Raw genomic sequence first — 19582 nt, forward strand, 5'->3', positions numbered from 1 at the left:
GCTCACCGCCGTTGCTGGGAAGGCCCGAGGGAGAGTTGAGGCGGCCGGAGACGGCGACGATGGGTAGCGGCTCGAGGAAGAAGCCGGGCTCGGGGCGGTGTCGGGGAGGCTTCCGGGTCCCCGTGGCTCGGCGTAGAGGAAGAAGGGGAGGTCGGGGACACGCCGACGAGGTCGGAGGGACTCGGTGGCCGCGGCGGTGCAGCGTTGGGACGGAGTGGATCCGTCGCGGGAGAGAGTGAGGGAAGGCGACATCTAGGGGAAGCGGATCTGGGAGGCGAGTGGGCGAGTGGGAGAGAGGATCATGGAGGCGGGGGCGCTAGAGGCCTTAACCTCCCCGCGGCGACGCCGGCGAACTGGTCAGGGTCGACCTCGCCCCTGTAGCGACACGGTGCAGAGGAACTGGAAAGGAGGGAGCGACCAATGGAGGGGTCAGGTGGGCTTGCTGGGCGTTTTAGCTAATGGGCCACATGGCCCAGTAGATTAGTTTTGTTTTCATTTTCTTTTGTCTTTCCTTTTGTTTTCTATTTCATTGCTATTTTATTTTAAGTTCCTATTTATGTCAGTTTTATAAAAATGAACACTAGCACCTAAAGTTGGACTTATAATCATACTACTGCCACATTAATGCTCAACCCAAAAAATAGTTTAATATTTATAAAATTCAATAGGCATTTATTTAATAGTTTTAACTATTTTAATTATCTTAGATCCTTTATAAACATTTTAACAAAGTTTGGTTTCTCCACCATAACAAAGGTTGGTTCCACCATAATTACTTGTGGGCGACCCAGCGAGTGGCCACCGCTGTTCATGCGTAGATCATCAAATTACTGTTCCCCGATCTCGCTTTGCTGAGTGGTAACACGTCCAGTAACCACCGAATCTTTCTTCTTCCCCGTGCGGGCCTGGTGGAGGCGATCGACGTACTCAGTAAACTCCGGTACGTCTTCACTCGTGCGCTCTTTGCGCAGACAAACATTTCCCGCCGGTGCCCGCCGGCGCAACCAAGATCGGACAGTATCATGTGCATTGTCGTCGTGTGCCTACGCGGATCACATATATGTTATACATGCATGCATCATGCATCAACCACAAAAGTTGCACTAGTAGCGCACAAGTAAAAGAGATCGTGCATGCATAAACTAGATGCTTTCACTAGCACAATGTCCGTAAGTACGAGTATTGCCTAGAAGCACTGAAGTTTAATCTTTCATTTGTCATCCCAATTGTCAACTTGATTGCCTGCGGTCTTACCGGGAGTTTCGATTGGGTCCACGTGTTGCGCGGCCGGAGCGGCGGCGGTGCGTGCGAATGGCGCTGAGGTGGATTCACTGCACCCGATCCAAAGGCGTCGGCGTATCTCCCCGCTAATTCGCCGCGGTGACCGCGCTTTAGCCCACCGCGGCTGCCTTTTCCACCGGGCATTGTCCACCAAAAGCAAAAGGTGGCATTGCACGCACGGGAATCATCCGAGTGCGTTCGCGTGCGTGCGCCCATAAAAATCCATGCACGCACGCTCATTGACGAAACGGTGTGGTCGATCGACCAGCTAGCCGTTGCTTTCCTTGACGCGCGCGCACACCCCAGGGCTAGTGAGGTAGCCGTAGCTCCGGCAATGGCCGCTCTCACCGTGCGACAGCGGTGGCTTGTGGCCCTCCTCGTCGGCCTCCTCGCCGCGGTCCAGGTGGCTGACGGGGCGCCGTGGTTCTGGCCGCCGGGAGGGGACGACCCCGGCGGCTGCCTGAGCTGGCGGGTGATGGTGGAGGCCAACAACGCCAAGTTCTGGCGCGCGGTGCCGGCGCCCTGCGTCGGCTACGTCTGGGCCTACATGTCCTGGGGCCAGTACGGCCGGGACGTGAGCAGCGCGACGGACCAGATCGCCGCCTACGCCAGCCAGACCCCCGCCGCCGGCGACGGTCTCGACGCCTGGGTCCTCGACATCGACGACACCTGCCTCTCCAACCTGCCCTACTACCAGGCCAAGCAGTTCGGGTACGTGACGGTGACGTACACAACCATGCATGTAGTGATTGGTTGTGCTGTGGCGTCTGATCTGACATGCATGCAGGGCTTACGATCCGACGGCGTTCAAGGCGTGGGCGAGCAGAGGGACGTGCCCGGGGATTCCGGCGATGGTGAGGCTGTTCTGGACGCTCAAAGGGGGAGGCTTCAGGGTTTTTCTTCTCTCCGGGAGAGACGAGGAGGCTCTCGGCGCGTCCACGGCCGCCAACCTCGCCGCAGCCGGTTTCGCCGGGTACGACCGGCTCATCTTGAGGTACGTACGACTAGTTTTTTTAGGGTTACGTACGACTAGCTAGGCTGATCGAATCGGCCCAGCCAACCACTGCTCACCAAATGGTCACTTACCCATGGTCCATACCTTTGATTCTCAAAAAAAAAAAGGTCCATACAGGCTGAACAGAAAACACTATTTTTTTTTGAAATGATTCCTTTCGACCGACCGATCTTATGCGAGCGTCCAGCCACTCCATGCCCGGTGGATGGGCTCTGTCATACGGTCCGGAGTCAACCCTTCATGTCCACGTTATCCAACTGGTCCATTATTTCAGAAAAAGGTTTTGCTACTAGTCCCTTGTTGCAAACCGACCAAGGGCTAGAGCCCTGCAATGGCTAAATCCCGCAATCTGACCTACTCCCTCCGTCCGGTGAAAAGTGTACGTTTGGCTTCAAAATTTGTCCACAAAAGAGTGTACTTCTATCTTTTCAATGCACTTTAAAATAAAAAAAAATACTTCTCTCTCATCACACAGTAATCAAGACCAATAGCAATCTACACATGGTCTTCTTAGTTTTTACATGCACTTAGCTCATTGGGGGTTGGGTAATTAAAGAGGGGAGAGATGGTGTCTTGAACATTTCCAATGCATAATTTACTTAACTTCATAATTTGTCCTAAAATTTCTAGATGTACACTCTTCACCGGACGGAGGGAGTATGTTGCAAAACAAATCCCGCAACACGACCTATGTTGCAAAAATATTCTGTAACACGACTCATGTTGCAAAAATAAATCTAGCAACACAATCTATGTTGCAAAAAAAACCGCAACATAACCTCTCTGTCTCGGCAACAAGATATCTCTTGCAAACTACAATTGTCAGATTCGATGGCTCGCTACGGGGCGGATCTTTCAAAAAATAGCAGTCCTTATTTTTTTCGGCAACACTCGAACAGAACACCATCTTTGACCAGTTTCATGCACGATTTTGTACTAAAGCCATACCATGAAAAGTTGTGAAAAAGAGCGGAGTTACAAGTCACACTATCTTAAGACACGTTCGCCCCGCAACCGCAAAAAAGAAAAGAAAAAGACACGTTGGGTCGTATGTCACACATACGTACTGACACGGACCGTGCTGTTGGCTCCTTCCTCTCATGGTCATGGACTTGGTACATCGTACTCCCTCCGTCCTAAAATTCTTGTCTTAGATTTGTCTAGATACGGATGTATCTAACACTAAAACATAATTAGATACATCCGTATTTAGACAAATCTAAGACAAAAAATTTAGAAGTGACAGCACGCATCAAAACAAAAAAGATCAGGAAGGATATATTCTTCCAGTAGCAACTAGGAACTGAGCTAACTTCCAACCGCACAGTATATAATAGTCGTCCCTATTCTATGTATACGTGCACATTCTACGTTCCACTGAATCCTTGGACAGCGAGCTGACGTGAACTTGGTGAGACGCGACAGATACTTTGCCGTCCACATGTATCATTGCTCGGTATAGACATGCACGTACGGACCGATTGGCACCGTGTTTTGTCCGGTGGACGGATGTTGACGGTGCGGTGTGTGTGTGCATGCAGGAGCGCGGCGTACCGGGGGCAGAGCTCGGTGGTGTTCAAGTCGGCGGAGCGCCGGCGGCTGGTGGAGGAGGGGTACCGGATCCGCGGCAACGTCGGCGACCAGTGGAGCGACCTCCAGGGCGACTGCGCCGGCGACCGCGTCTTCAAGGTGCCCAACCCCATGTACTTCGTCCCCTGACCGCCCAAACAATGTACTACTAGTATGTAACATGTAAATAACGTGACGGCGAAGCACCGCTATATATATGGGGTGGCCGTGTATCCCCGCCCCAGGTGGGGTTTGGACTCTAGCTGCCGCCGCGCGCATCACCCGCACCGGTGTATACAATCATATCTTCTTCCTTCCCAACGATTCCCATTCCCTCCCGCGCACAGATACAGAGAGAGAGCTTTACTAGAGAGGGTGGAGGTGGATGGGGTGGCGACATGCATGGTTGTGCTTCTCTGAGAGGCACGGACGTGTCTTTCGGAAATTTTTCTTCCGCGAGAGGTATAATTGTGCTTTCGCGAAAAGCACGGCCATGTCTCTGTTGGAAAGAAAAAGAAACGTGCTCTCGGTTCTATTTTTTCGTTCGGTTTTTATCTTTTTTTTGTGAAAAAAAAGTTCATCAAAATTTATCAACATGGATCTAGTTTTGAAGATCTCAACGCGAGGAATCCAATGGTGAAAACGGCGAGTTCGTGCTTTTTAGGCTGGCCATGTCTTTGTTCGTATTAGCGTTGGGCCAGCGAGTTCGTGCAACATTTTTCTTCGGCGCTGCTGACTCATCGACTCGTGTAGTGCATCAGCCGGGTATATTAGTTGTTGTAGGTACCCCTAAAAAAGGGGTTGTACGTACAATTTTCTTAACGTCTGGTTTCTATCTGTTGTGACTAGTTTTCTTATCATTTCCTACTTAAGTTTTGTTATTTTATTTTTTGATTCCATGAATTATAACCAATTAAGATCAATTTAGAGAGAGAAAAATAAAAAATGTGTTCGTGTATTTTTATAACGATTCATCATGTATTTGAGAAAAATATCAAGCAACTAGAAAACTTTTAATATTAGTTAAAAATATTCCTCGTGCAATATTTTCTTTCCTGGGTTGGGTTAGGCCGAGCATTGGTTTACTCGTGTATTTGTATTTTCACTATCATTCAAAAATTGACAATGGTACAACTAACAAAATAAGATGCCCATCATATATAATTGCACATAAGGTGCAGACATGCAACTAGGTTGTTGTGGCATGTTTAAAAAAATCCAAACACCTTTTCTCAGAGAAAAATAACAAAAAGCAAAACACAAAAATAAAAATAAAAATAAAAATAAAGAGCATTAAATGGAAAAGAAAATTAAACAAAGTTAATAATAGGGTGTGCATACGACACAACCGATTGAGACTTAATTAAATCTTATCCAGCCGACATCTGAACGAATGCAATTGATGTTGGAGGCAACACTTGTAGTTGTGGGCCTACTGGCAGACATGCAACTACCTCTTTTCCACGACAAAATGTCCTAGAGTTGCGGTTAGGGGAGACACTTGTAGTTGCATGCTACTGGCAGAGATGCAACTGACCCCCCCCCCCCTCAACAAAACACCATAAAAGTTTGTAGTCATGTTAAAGACATGCAATTGCGGTTGGGGAAACACTTGCAGTTGCATCCCTGGTGGCAGATTTGCAACTGCCTCCTCCCACGACAATACACCACAGAGTTGAAATTGCGTTTAAGACATATAGTTGCGATTAGGCAACACTTGCAGTTGTAGGCCTAGTGGCAGACATTCAATTGTCCGTCCACAAAAACACCATCGAGCTGTAGTTGGAGCAACACTTTTTTTAGCTGGAGCAACACTTGCAGTTGTGTTCCTATTGGCGGGCATGCAACTGTTGCTCCCTCGAGAAAACACCACAAAGTTGCAGAGCCATTGAAGAGATGCAGTTGCACTTGAGAAGACACTTACAGTTGCATGTCTAGTGGCACACATGCAATTGCCCCATTCCCTAAGAAAACATCACTGAGTTATAGTCGACTTAAAGACATGTAATAGCAGTCAGGGCGATAAATGCAGTTGCATGCCTAGTGATAGAGTTGCAACTAGCCCTCCTGACAAAAATACCACAGAGTTATACTCACGTTGAAGACATGTCGTTGGAGTCAAGGGTGACACTTGCAGCTGAATGCCTAGCAGCGGACATGCAACTACCCCCTTACCCGACAAAAACATCAGAGTTGCAGTCGAATTGAAGACATGCAGTTGCAATCGGGAACAACATTTGTAGCTGAATGCCTAGTAGCAGACATGCAACTGCCACCTTACCCAACAGAAAACATTATAGTTACAGTCGAATTGAAGACATGCAGTTGCAATCAGGAATGACACTTGGAGTTGCATGCCTAGTGACATACATGCAACTGTTCTTCCCGACAAAATACGACCGAGTTGCAGCCGAGGGGCGACACATGCAGTTGTTTGCCTGGTGGTAGGCATGGAACTGTCCCTTCCCGACAAAACACCACATTGTTGCATTCCCATTGAAATACATGCAATTGAAGTCGAAGCGACACTTGTAGTTGTGTATTGGCGGTAGACATGCAACTGACCCCTCCACCCGACAAAACAACACCAAGTCGTAGTCACGTTGAAGACATGCAATTGCAGTCGTTGGTGGCACTTGGAGTTGTGTATTGGTAGCAAACATGTAATTGTTGCCCTCCCACCGAGTTGCAGCCGAGGGGCGACACATGCAGTTGTGTGCCTAGCGGTAGACAAGGAACCGTCCCTTCCCGACAAAACACCACAGAGTTGCATTCCCATTGAAAGACATTCAATTGCAGTCGAAGTGACACTTGCAGTTGCGAATTGGCGGTAGACATGCAACTGACCCCTCCACCCGACAAAACACCACCAAGTTGCAGTCACGTTGAAGACATGCAATTGCAGTAGTTGGTGGCACTTGGAGTTGCGTATTGGTACCAAACATGCATCCCACCGATAAAACATCACTAAGTAGCAGTCACATTGAATACATACAATTGCAGTCCGAGGCGACACTTGCAATTGCATGTTGATGGTAGACATGCAAGTGCCTCCTTTAGACAAAGACCACCAAGTTACAGTCAAGTTGAAGACATGCCATTGTAGTCGTGGCCGACACTTGCCGTTGCGTGTTGGTGGCAAACATGCAACTGCCTCTTCTCCAAAAAAACACAACCAAGTTGTAGTCACATTGAAGACGTGAAGATGCAGTCGCTAGCGACACTTGCAGTTGTGTGCCTGGTGGCATACATGAAACTGCACACACTTATAGTATTTTTTTTTTGCAAAGAGCCCACAATTACAATCATGTAAAATTAAGAAATAGAAAAACGAGCAATATCTTTCAAATAAAAGGCTCATGTGTATTGCATGCATGCAGATGGGACATGTGTGTATAACAAAAACATTTATAAAAAGAAGAAAATTTATACAAAAATGTTCGTATAATTTTATAAGTATTAGTGTATTTACTAAAAAATAGAAAATTAAGAAATAGAAAATTTTAGGAGAATAAAAATATTTGTACAAAAAATATTCATGTACTTCGTATTTAAAAAAAATACGCTTTAAAAGAAGGAATAAAAAATTTTACAACTGGCAAAAAATGAACGAGGCCATTTTGTCTCCCTAAAACATAACAACGCATGAAAAGAGAAAAAGGTAAGTTCACCACCGGCATCCACCGCTGCACCATAAAAAAAGTGAAATTGAAATAAAAAGAGAAAGAAACAAGTCACAGGAAAGACGCAGAAAAAGGCCCCCGCAGACTCCACATCCCGGTGCAACCCGTAGCCCGCGAACAAAAAAGAGCCCAAACAATGAAAATGCACAGAAAAAGAAAAACGGGATGACGCATACGTTAACAGGCCGAAACGAGACAAACTCACTCCCAACGTGAATTTGAAGCAAGTAAGGATCCGACGGTTGACGTGTTGACTGAGACTTCGTGAAGTCTTAATCAACTAAGATTTAGTAGCTCCCTCAAAAAGTAGTCTTGCTAAGTCTTAGTCGACTGATTCATAAGATCTTATATTGAGATCCTTGCAAAAAAAAAATTCTTCCATGTTACTCACTCCGTCCCAAATTTTTTGTTTTAAATTTGTCTAAATACATTAATTTGTCTAAATACAAATGTATCAAGTCATGTTTTAGTATTAAATACATTTATATCTAGACAAATTTAAGACAAGAATTTTGGGACGGGAGGAGTATGTCATTTAACCGACTGAGACCTAGCCAAAAGAAAAAAAAGCCAAGTTACTCCTTACCAGTCACTCTATCTTAAGGCACGTTCGGTCGCATGTCACATGTACGTACTGACGCAAACCGGCCGTGCTGTTGGCGTCTTCCTCTCATGGCCACAGACCTGGTGGTACATCGTACTACTGTACGAGAAATTCGCGTGGTAGTGACAGCACGCACAAACACACACAAAAATCAGGAGGATATATTCTTCCAGGAGCAACTAGAATTAACTAACTTCCAACTAGCCGTACACATTATATACGTGCACATTCTCCGTTCCACTGAATCCATGGATAGCGAGCTGACGTGAAGCTCCTGAACCGCGACAACCCTCTGCTTGCGGTCCTGAATTCTGATGTCCCCATGCACGTACGGACCGATTGGCACCGTGTGTTTTGTCCTGATGAGAGTAAGCCGATGGCGGTGTGTGTGTGCATGCAGGAGCGCGGCGTACCGGGGGCGGAGCTCGGTGGTGTTCAAGTCGGCGGAGCGCCGGCGGCGGAGGGGTACCGGATCCGCGGCAACGTCGGCGACCAGTGGAGCGACCTCCAGGGCGACTGCGCCGGCGACCGCGTCTTCAAGGTGCCCAACCCCATGTACTTCGTCCCCTGACCGACCCAACAATGTATAATAACATGTAAATAACGTGACGACGACCGGCGCCGCACAGCTATATGTGTATTCCCGGCCAAGATTAAAGGTGGGGTTTGGACACTAGCTTGCCGCCGCGTCGTCACCCGCACCGCACCGCACCGGCATACACAATCATATACTCATTCCCTCCCGCTCACAGCACAGATAGAGAGAGAGAGAGAGAGAGAGAGAGAGAGAGAGAGAGAGAGAGAGAGCTTTACTAGAGTCTAGAGGGTGAGGATGGGGGTGGCGCCGGCGGTGGGCGTGGCGGCGAGCCTGTGCTGCGTAGGGGCGTGCGCCCTGGCGCTCTACCTCTACCGCATCCTCTGGCTGGCGCCGGAGAGGGTCCGCCGCGCGCTGAGGAGGCAGGGGATCCGCGGGCCGCCGCCGTCCTTTCCCTACGGCAACCTCGCCGACATGAGGCAGGCCGCCGCCGCCGCCAAACGGACACGCGACGCCGGCGACGTCGTGCACGACTACCGCTCCGCCGTGTTTCCCTTCTACGAGAAGTGGAGGAACGAGTACGGTACGTGCGTGCGTGGTGCAAAGATATGTCCTCTCTCTCTCACTCTCTCTCTCTCTCGATCTCTCCATTGATCTCGTACGCGCAGCCATGGATTATGATTAGCTCGGTTGTTCGTTGCTGATTGAAAGTTTGATTCGATCGAACAGTACTACGCGGTTAGGTATCAACTGCACCGATGTGTGGCCAGCTTCTTCTTCTTTCCATTTCCCTTTTCCGCGTGAGTGGATATATAATCCTTGTTGGTTTGGTAGCGTCTTTCGAAGGCGTGCAAAACTGACGCAAAAATGTAGAGAAATGAACCAGGTGAAGAACGGATACTTGGATAGACCGACCTTCCGTTCCATTTTAGACGCTCTAGTTTTCACCTTCCTTGCATCATGAAAGAGAGAGAGAGAGAAAAAAAAATACCTAGCAGGATATCTCATGTCTTTAATCGAAGAAGAAAAATTTATATATCATCTCCAGCTGATCGATGGGCATCGATCAGTGATGTAATATATGCTTGGTGCTTTGCTTTGTTGATTAACCACCACAGTAGCTAGCTAGCTATAAAGGCAATAATGGAGACGATCAAATCGCAACAAAAACTATGTCCACAATTGGGTGTTGCGTGCGCTTTCTGCCTGCCGGAAATGGCAATACGTTCTAGAGAAGAAACAATAATTGAGGTAGGAGTGGTGGCTGTTGTAGCTAGGTATATGCTTCATCATGTCTCTACAGGGATAGCAATCCGTTCCATCAGGGTAAAGCACTAACTGAAAATTCAATACCATACCACACATAGTGCGCGAATACTTGCACCTACAGAAATTCAATGTTAACTATGAGAATCACTTGTATTTTTTGGATTTTTTCTCTATAAAGAGCATCTTCAACAAGAGCACAAAAGTTTCGCACCCTAAAATAGTTTTAGCGTGCCACTGTAGCACTTTTAGCGCGTCGGACCCAACAATGGTTTATCAGATGCCCAAAAACACGCGCCCAAAAAAACTCGTATAAATTGTGAAGCGCACGCAGTCCGGCGTCTCAAATTTGCAGCATGCGGTAGCGTTTTTTAGCGCGCGCACAACCCTTTTTGCGCGCGCATTATTTTACAGCTTCTGCTGAAGCTGTCCGGCCCCACGAAAACCCGAATTTTAACGCGCGGAGCAGATTTTGGGCGCCTGTTGGAGATGCTCTAAAGAGCAATTTTATTAACTAAATGTAGTATCAAGAGGATATAAAGCATCATCGGCAACATCTGGTGTCTGCATAGTTAGGCTGCACACAGCCACAAACCAGAGTCTGGTAGAAATAAAGTCGACATAACAACAATAGAGGTCCATCATTGACCTAGCTTTACTGAGCGATGAAATACACACATATTCCGAACGTTGGGTCGTGCAGCAATGCGACGCATGCATCGCATGTTGTCATGTGATTGGATAGCACAATAGCTATATGTAACTTGGCCGAATTTCCCCCGCAAAAAAATGGCCGAATTTATATACAGTTTGGTTATGTTGATTTTGATTTTGTGGGGGGAAGAAATGATTGAAGGGAAAAAAATGGAGGGAGGGAGAAGAAGAAAAGGACGGCCGTTAATCTTCACAAAATAAATTTTCAGGCAACTCACATAACATATAGCCGGTCCCATCGACAGTGTTGTCGCGTGTCTGATCGGAATGTCCAGCATGCAATCAAAATTCTCAAGTCATTCGTTGATGGCCATGAGCCGATGAGTACTAGAAGCCATCCATCGACGACCACAGATTCCCCTGACCAACATGGCTTGACGACGTGAGCCGATGAGGATGCCGTCCCCGTCCCCGTCTCTCGATACTCCGCAACCGCAAGCGACAAGGAGACGGGGCCGCTGCATGCCCGCCGGCGAAAAGCGCGGCGGAGGGCGGCTCGCGCCTTTCGCGCCGCTCCTTTGTCCCGACGCCGAAAGAGTCGGCCCGGCCGGCGCTGCACGACCGAGGATGCCAGGACTGATCGATCACGATCATGGACGGATACGGGAGCCGAGCCATACATGCGTGCACCGGCGAACAAGTTAGGCCCAAGGTTTTGATCTGCTGGATACTGATTTTTTTGCTCTGCTGTTTGTTTTCGCTAGGCCCGGTGTTCACCTACTCCGTGGGCAACATGGTGTTCCTGCACGCCAGCGACCCGGCCGTGGTCCGCGACGTGTGCCTCTCCGTCTCGCCCGACGAGCTCGGCAAGAGCTCCTACATGAAGGTCACGCACCACCCGCTCTTCGGCGACGGCATCCTCAAGTCCAACGGCGACGCCTGGGCACGCCAGCGGAAGCTCATCGCCCCCGAGTTCTTCCCCGAAAAGGTCAAGGTATGGTAACATATCATCACTTTACGTCCCACGCACTGCAAATGTCGATGTTCCAGTTCGTTTTTGACGGCAAAATGAACAGAATATCATCTGCTCGACTTCCGATTCCTAGGGTATGGTGGATCTTATGGTGGACTCGGCGCGGGCGCTGGTGCGGTCGTGGGAAGCCAGGGTGGCCGGGACCGACGGCGGCGTGTTGGAGCTTACGGTCGACGACGACTTGAGGGCCTACTCCGGGGACGTGATCTCCCGGACGTGCTTCGGGAGCAGCTACGTCAAGGGCAAGAGGATCTTCGCCATGATCAGGGAGCTCCAGAAGACGGTGTCCAGGCCGAACCTGCTCGCCGAGATGACCGGGTTCAGGTTCCTGCCCACGAGGAGCAACAGCGAGGCGTGGAGGCTCAACCGGCGCGTGCGGCGGCTCATACTGGACGTCGTGAGGGAGAGCGGCGAGGCGGACGGCGGGAACAACCTGCTCAACGCCATGCTCCGCAGCGGCCAGGCCGAGGCCGGCGTCGGCGTCGCGGCGGCCGAGGACTTCGTCGTCGATAACTGCAAGAACATATACTTCGCCGGGTACGAGACCACGGCCGTGACGGCGGCCTGGTGCATGATGCTCCTGGCTCTCCACCCGGAGTGGCAGCGCCGGGTGAGGGACGAGGCGAGGGAAGCCCTCGCCGGCGGCGCCGCGCCGGACTTGTCGTCGCTCCAGAAAATGAAGCAGCTGACGATGGTCATCCATGAGACTCTGCGGCTATACCCGGCGGGCTCGGTGGTGTCGCGCCAGGCGCTGCGGGAGCTCACCCTCGGCGGCGTGCGCGTGCCCGGAGGCGTCAACATCTACGTGCCGGTGTCGACGGTGCACCTGGACGCGGAGCTATGGGGCTCCGACGCGCGGGAGTTCGACCCGGAGCGGTTCGCGGCGAGGCCGCAGCTGCACTCGTACCTGCCGTTCGGCGCCGGGGCGCGCACCTGCCTCGGCCAGGGCTTCGCCATGGCCGAGCTCAAGGTGCTGCTCTCGCTCCTGCTCTTCAGGTTCGAGGCCGCTCTGTCGCCAGACTACCTACACTCGCCGGTGCTTAGGCTCACCGTGGAACCGGAGCACGGCGTGCGGCTCGTGCTGAGGAGCGTCCGCCCCGACGGCTCGTCTTAAGTGGGCCGGAAGTTGTAGACGTGGATGTTGATTGTTTGCCATTGCGGTGGTTCCTCAATAGAGATTGCAACCTTTCTCCCTCAAATAAACGTATAGAAGAAGAGGGGGCCTGCTACGCGTCGGCCGGCGGATCTTTTTAAAAGATCCGCCGTCTCGACAGTCGTTGGATCAGTGGTCGATCGCTGTTTTCATAATTGCAACAAAGGTGGTGTTGCAGAATTCTTTTGCAACAGAGGCCTTTGTTGCAGAAACTTTTACAAAAGGTTGTATTGCAGAATTTTGTTTGCCTCATTTTTTTTGCAACATAGGTGCTGTTGCGGAAGGACTTTCGCAATAAGAATGATGTTGCAGAATTTTTTCGCCACGAGGATAGGGATTAGGGACGACAAGTTGTATTGCAGTTTTTTTTTTCATCTTTGCTTTTTTGCAACATTGGTGTTGTTGCGGAAGGAGTTTCGCAACAAAAATAATGTTGAAGAAGTTTTCCCTCGTGTTGATTGAGATTGGGGACCAATTGTTGATGAATGGTTAAGGTTGCTTTGTCCTGCGAGATGTTTCTAGATATTTATCACGTGTAGGTTTTGAGCACTATATGATAACTTTTGATCTAACGGCCACTCATCCAGCGGACACGTGCGAGCAACCGGTCGGCTGAATCGAATCTTTTCCCACGTTTCAGAAACATTGAGGATGTAGCAAAATCCTGAGACTTTCTGTGTGTGAGACGACACGTGGTTGGCTCTCGACGCGACAGACGGGAGGAGTAAAATCGGCTGGATGATTGTAATCATTTCCCATAGAAAGAAAGGGACAGTGCCAGTCGACTGAAATCTCAATTTGGATTAGTCGGGTCAGTTGAACATTGTGATCTCTGATCTAACGGCCGTCAAGTCATTTCCCATCTCCAAACGTTTTCTTCCTCCTAGCGCATCTTCTTCAACCTGGCATCATGGGCCACCAGCCGAACTGCCGGCCACCATCCCCGCGGTGGGCGGCGCTCCGGTGCAGCCCCGCCACCCCGCCCTCTAGCCCCGACGCTGTTGGAGATTTTCCTCGGCAAACTTGTACCACCGTCGTGCTGCCGCCCGCATCCCACACCCTAAGATAGTTTTTGGGATAGGCTCCGTGTACTGTTTTTTCTATTTTTCTTTATTTTTTCCTTCGGACTTTTCTCTTTTTTATTTTTTATTTTCTTTCTGTTCAATTTTTCTGTTTTCTTACTTTTTTTCTTTATCTCTTTTTTTCATTTCGACTATTTATTTCAATTTGCAATAATCTTTAAAATTCATAAATATTTTTTAAAATCATGAAATTGTTTAAACAGTTTTTAAAATGTACGAACAATTTTTTGAATCTGTGAACATTATTTTTTAATTTTCAACATTTTCTGAATCATTACTTTTTTTAAATTCACGATCAATTATTTTAATAATTTAAACATTTTTCGAATTCACAATTTTTTAAAAAAATCTTGTACATTTTATCAAATCATGAATTATTTTTAAATTCTTGAACATTTTGTACAAATATATATAGCGGTGCGGCGCCTGTCGCCGTCACGTTATTTACATGTTACATTGTTCGGGAGGTCAAGGGACGAAGTACATGGGGTTGGGCACTTTGAAGACGCGGTCGCCGGCGCAGTCGCCCTGCAGGTCGCTCCACTGGTCGCCGACGTTGCCGCGGATCCGGTACCCCTCCTCCACCAGCCGCCGGCGCTCCGCCGACTTGAACACCACCGAGCTCTGCCCCCGGTACGCCGCGCTCCTGCATGCACACACACACCGCACCGTCAACATCCGTCCACCGGACAAAACACGGTGCCAATCGGTCCGTACGTGCATGTCTATACCGAGCAATGATACATGTGGACGGCAAAGTATCTGTCGCGTCTCACCAAGTTCACGTCAGCTCGCTGTCCAAGGATTCAGTGGAACGTAGAATGTGCACGTATACATAGAATAGGGACGACTATTATATACTGTGCGGTTGGAAGTTAGCTCAGTTCCTAGTTGCTACTGGAAGAATATATCCTTCCTGATCTTTTTTGTTTTTGTGCGTGCTGTCACTCGCACGTGAATTTTCTCGTACCATAATACGATGTACCAAGTCCATGGCCATGAGAGGAAGGAGCCAACAGCACGGTCCGTGTCAGTACGTACGTACGTACTGTATGTGTGAGTGTGACGTACGATGCCTTAAGATGGTACAAAACACCCTTCGTCTCTTTTTAGTTTGCATATAAAATTTGATCAAAGTCCAACTTTATAATGTTTGACTAATTTTATAAGAAAATATACCAATATTTACAATATGAAATAAATATTATTAGATGCGTCACAAATTAATTTCCATATACCATATGACCTTGGTATTGTAGTTGTTGATATTTTTTTATATAAACTTGGTCAAGCTTTGTTTAGTTTGACTTTGAGTAAATTTTATATGCAAACTAAAAAAGAAATTGAGGGAGTATGACTTGTAACTCCGGTCTTTTTTTCTCAACTTGGGCGTAGATGGATCAAAAAGGGGCCTGAAACAGGTCAAAGACATATAGTGTTCTGTTCCAGGAAAAAAAAGGTGCGGCTAGGTCTCAATCCACTGAAAGTGACATAACATGGGTGTGGCTAAGTCAAGTGATATACTCCCTCTGTAAACAAATATAATAGCGTTTACATCACTATTTTAGTGATCTAAACGCTCTTATATTTCTTTACGGAGGGAGTAACATGTAAGAAATAAATAAAAATTGCATGGATCTCAATGTTTCTCACGAATATAATATCGATTGAGACATAATCAAGTCTCAATCGACTAAGATTTAGCAATACTGAAAAGAATACTAGTTCTTTTAGGCAAAAAAAATAAAGTAAAAAAATACTAGTTTTTGAGGGGTGGTAAAAAAAAATACTAGTGTTGTCGGTTCCGAAGTGTATGGGCCGTGTGTGAGCAGTCTGGACCATTTTGTAAACTCTGTTGGCCTGGGTCGAGATGCTAGGCTGGTTCGAATGTACACCCTAGGTAGTCGTACACTTTGCTAAAAAAAGGTAGTTGTACACTTTGCTAAAAAAATAGTCGTACATAAGGACATGTATAATGGTTGATAAAATATTCTTATCTTAAATTTTACATGTAATTTAAAGATAATAAAAAACGTATACAATGGGTCATTTCTTAGCCTTATCTTCAATAACTAATAATTTCTAAAAACATGGGAGCATCTGCAACAGGCACGCCGAACTAGCGTCGCGCCGCAAAATTCCCCGTTTTAGCGCGCGCGCAACCGGAATAGTTGCTCCAGCGGGCGCGTGAAAACAGCGCGCGCGGTATACGTAGTCCAGCGCGCGGCAGAAACTCAATCGCGCGCCGCTTATTTGCTGCGCCCGCTCCCGCGCGCTGGACTCTCGCGCGCTCGCTCGCACCTCCCACCCTCCATCCAGCCGCGCCGCCGCCGCCGACCGCGCCACCCGGCGACCGTTCCGGCGCTTCCCCGGCCTATCCCCGCCCCGTGCGCGCTTTCTCCGGCCCCCTCTGGTCCCGCCACCCCGCGCGCGCGCTGGTCCTCCGACGAACAGCGCCCGCGCGCTCGCTGCCGCTCGGCGCCCGCAAGGTGTTCGACAAAACGCCTAGAAAGTATGTATTGCTCAAAAGCCATGAATTTCGTGCATGTTGATTGTAGTTTTTTATTTATAGCATAGTATTCAACATTGTAGATGAGTTCGTCGTATGATTCTTCCGAAGAAGAATTTGATATGGAAGAGGAGGAGGATCTTGCAATGATCCTAGCTATGCATATTAATAAAAAACCAAAGCACGATGGTTCGGTTATGGGTCGGCAGAAAATTGGGAGGGATAGGATCGATGCCCACAACATATTGATCAGGCATTATTTTGCAGAGAATCCCACATACCCCGAGTCGTATTTTCGTCGCCGGTTTAGGATGAGCACCGAGTTGTTCAGGCGCATTGCAGAAAAACTAGCGAGCCATGACCGCTTTTTTCAGCAAAGGAGGAATGCCGCCGGAGAGCTCAGGCATAGCACGTTTCAGAAGGTGACAGACGCTTTGCATATGTTGGCATACGGTATACCGGCTGATCTAGTTGATGATCACTTGGCTATGGGTGAGAGCCAAGCCATCATGTGTGTCAAGCGCTTCGCAGTCGGAATTGTGCAAGTGTTTGGCGAGGAGTATTTGAGATCTCCCAACGCTGAAGACGTCGCAAGGCTTTTGGCGATGAACAAAACTCGCGGCTTTCCTGACATGCTTGGCTCAATAGATTGTATGCATTGGAGTTGGAAGAATTGTCCAAAGGCATGGCATGGGCAATTCCACAGCCAAAAAAAGGGTTCCACTATAATCCATGAAGCGGTGGACGATCAAGAGACTTGGATTTGGCATGCATTCTTTGGAATGCCTGGATCTTTGAATGACATCAATGTTGTCAACCAATCACAGCTGATGAGTAAGATTGCAAATGGGGAGTTGCCACCGGTGCATTTTGCAGAAAATGGCCGTACATACAACTATGGCTATTATCTAGCGGATGTCATCTATCCAAAGTGGCAAACCTTTGTCAAGCCGTTGAAAAAGCCAGAAGGCAAGAAAGAACTTGATTTCCACAATGCTCAGGCGGCGGCTAGAAAAGATGTGGAGAGAGCTTTGGGGATTTTGCAAGCCCAATTTGCTATTATGAGAGGACCGGCTAGATTTTGGAATCAGAAGATGCTTTGGTACATAATGCATGCTTGTATGATCATGCACAACATGATCATCGAGAATGAGCGTGGCCAAGATGTAGACTACTCTCAGTATGAGCTCTTGGGATATCCCGTGCGAGTGCGACGGAGGGCTGAAAGGGTGGCCCGTTTTGTTGCCTCCTATCATGCCATTCGACGTCCCGCAGCGCATAATGATCTTCAGAAAGATCACATTGAGAAGTGGTGGGCATGGAATGGACGACAAAGAGCATCATGATTTGTGCGTTTGTTATTGTATTGTTGAACTATTTGTTGTGTTTAATTGTACCATTTGTTGTATTGAATGACAAACTGTTTGTTTGAGTTGTAATAAACGAAATTGAACTATTTATTTTTGTTTGTTTTGATCTTTTTGCTTTTGTTTTTGAATACATATGTTGTTTGTGCGAGTGTCGCGCGCGCTGCTGGAGCGGCGCACGCGCGCTGCATTTTAGCGCGGTTGCTGGAGCTAGAGCTGCGCACCGCGCCAAACCAGGCGATGGGCACGCGCTATAAGCTGTTTTTTGCGCGTGGCGCGTTCGGTGCCTGTTGGAGATGCTCTGATGAGACATATTATGTTAAGAGATTATCTCTTGTCTTTTTATGACTTCTCTCTCCTTCTCCTCATCATCAATGTGCCACTTCTAAAATAGCACCATTGTACCTGCCCTAACTGGTGTCGTATCGTTCCTCAAGATGAGCCGGTCGTAGCCAGCAAACCCGGCAGCGGCGAGGTTGGCAGCCGTGGGCGCGCCGAGAGCCTCCTCGTCTCTCCCGGAGAGAAGAAAAACCCTGAAGCCTCCGGCTTTGAGCGCCCAGAAGAGCGTCACCATCGCCGGTATCCCCGGGCACGTCCCCCTGCTCGCCCACGCCTTGAACGCCGCCGGGTCGTACGCCCTGCATGCATGCGCAACCAAGCACCACAAAATATCCAGTCAGTAGTTCAGTGCATGCATGGTCTGCCGGGAAGCGTTGTGCACGTCACGCACCCGAACTGCTTGGCCTGGTAGTAGGGCAGGTTGGAGAGGCAGGTGTCGTCGATGTCGAGGACCCAGGCGTCGAGGCCGTCGCCGGCGGCGGGGGCCTGGCTGGCGTAGGCGGCGATCTGGTCGGCCGCGCTGCCCACGTCCCGGCCGTACTGGCCCCAGGACATGTAGGCCCAAACGTACCCGACGCAGGGCGCCGGCACCGCGCGCCAAAACTTGGCGTTGTTGGCCTCCACCATCACCCGCCAGCTCAGGCAGCCGCCCGGGGTCGTCCCCGCCCGGCGGCCAGAACCACGGCGCCCCGCTGCACACCTGGACCGCGGCGAGTGAACCGACGAGCAGGGCCACAAGCCACCGCCGCAGGTCGAGAGCGGCCATTGCTGGTAGCTCGGGGGTGTGCGTGCGCGTCAAGGAAAGCAGCGGCTAGCTAGCTGGTCGACCACGCCGTTTTGTCAATGAGCGTGCGTGCATGGAATTTTATGGGCGCACGCACGAACACGCACTGGGATTATTCCCGTGCGTGCAATGCCACCTTTCGCTTTTGGTGGACAATGCCCGGTGGGCTAAAGCGCGGTCACCGCGGCGAATTAGCGGGGAGATACGCCGACGCCTTTGGATCGGGTGCAGTGAATCCACCTCAGCGCCATTCGCACGCACCGCCGCCGCTCCGGCCGCGCAACACGTGGACCCAATCGAAACTCCCGGTAAGACCGCAGGCAATCAAGTTGACAATTGGGATGACAAATGAAAGATTAAACTTCAGTGCTTCTAGGCAATACTCGTACTTACGGACATTGTGCTAGTGAAAGCATCTAGTTTATGCATGCACGATCTCTTTTACTTGTGCGCTACTAGTGCAACTTTTGTGGTTGATGCATGATGCATGCATGTATAACATATATGTGATCCGCGTAGGCACACGACGACAATGCACATGATACTGTCCGATCTTGGTTGCGCCGGCGGGCACCGGCGGGAAATGTTTGTCTGCGCAAAGAGCGCACGAGTGAAGACGTACCGGAGTTTACTGAGTACGTCGATCGCCTCCACCAGGCCCGCACGGGGAAGAAGAAAGATTCGGTGGTTACTGGACGTGTTACCACT

General features: G+C 49.2%; 2 protein-coding genes and 1 pseudogene across 2 annotated transcripts; 2 read left to right on the forward strand and 1 right to left on the reverse strand.

Annotated features, from left to right (window-relative positions):
- Positions 1–1517: 1517 nt before the first annotated feature.
- Positions 1518–4627, forward strand: LOC123184715 (acid phosphatase 1). Its single transcript, XM_044596791.1, has 3 exons — positions 1518–1992; positions 2069–2275; positions 3838–4627. Exons 1-3 carry the CDS (start codon positions 1616–1618, stop codon positions 4013–4015), a joined length of 762 nt encoding a protein of 253 aa, XP_044452726.1. The 5' UTR covers positions 1518–1615; the 3' UTR covers positions 4016–4627.
- A 4251-nt stretch (positions 4628–8878) lies between these two features.
- LOC123187464 (cytochrome P450 714B1) lies at positions 8879–13134 on the forward strand. The gene is made up of 3 exons (XM_044599333.1): positions 8879–9270; positions 11372–11601; positions 11714–13134. The coding sequence occupies exons 1-3, from the start codon at positions 8985–8987 to the stop codon at positions 12752–12754; spliced, it is 1557 nt and encodes a 518-aa protein (XP_044455268.1). The 5' UTR covers positions 8879–8984; the 3' UTR covers positions 12755–13134.
- Positions 13135–14334: 1200 nt separating this feature from the next.
- Positions 14335–18889, reverse strand: LOC123191499 (acid phosphatase 1-like; annotated as a pseudogene).
- Between the last annotated feature and the right edge of the window lie 693 nt (positions 18890–19582).

Source organism: Triticum aestivum, chromosome 2A (assembly GCF_018294505.1).
Source record: "Triticum aestivum cultivar Chinese Spring chromosome 2A, IWGSC CS RefSeq v2.1, whole genome shotgun sequence".
NCBI lineage: Eukaryota > Viridiplantae > Streptophyta > Magnoliopsida > Poales > Poaceae > Triticum > Triticum aestivum.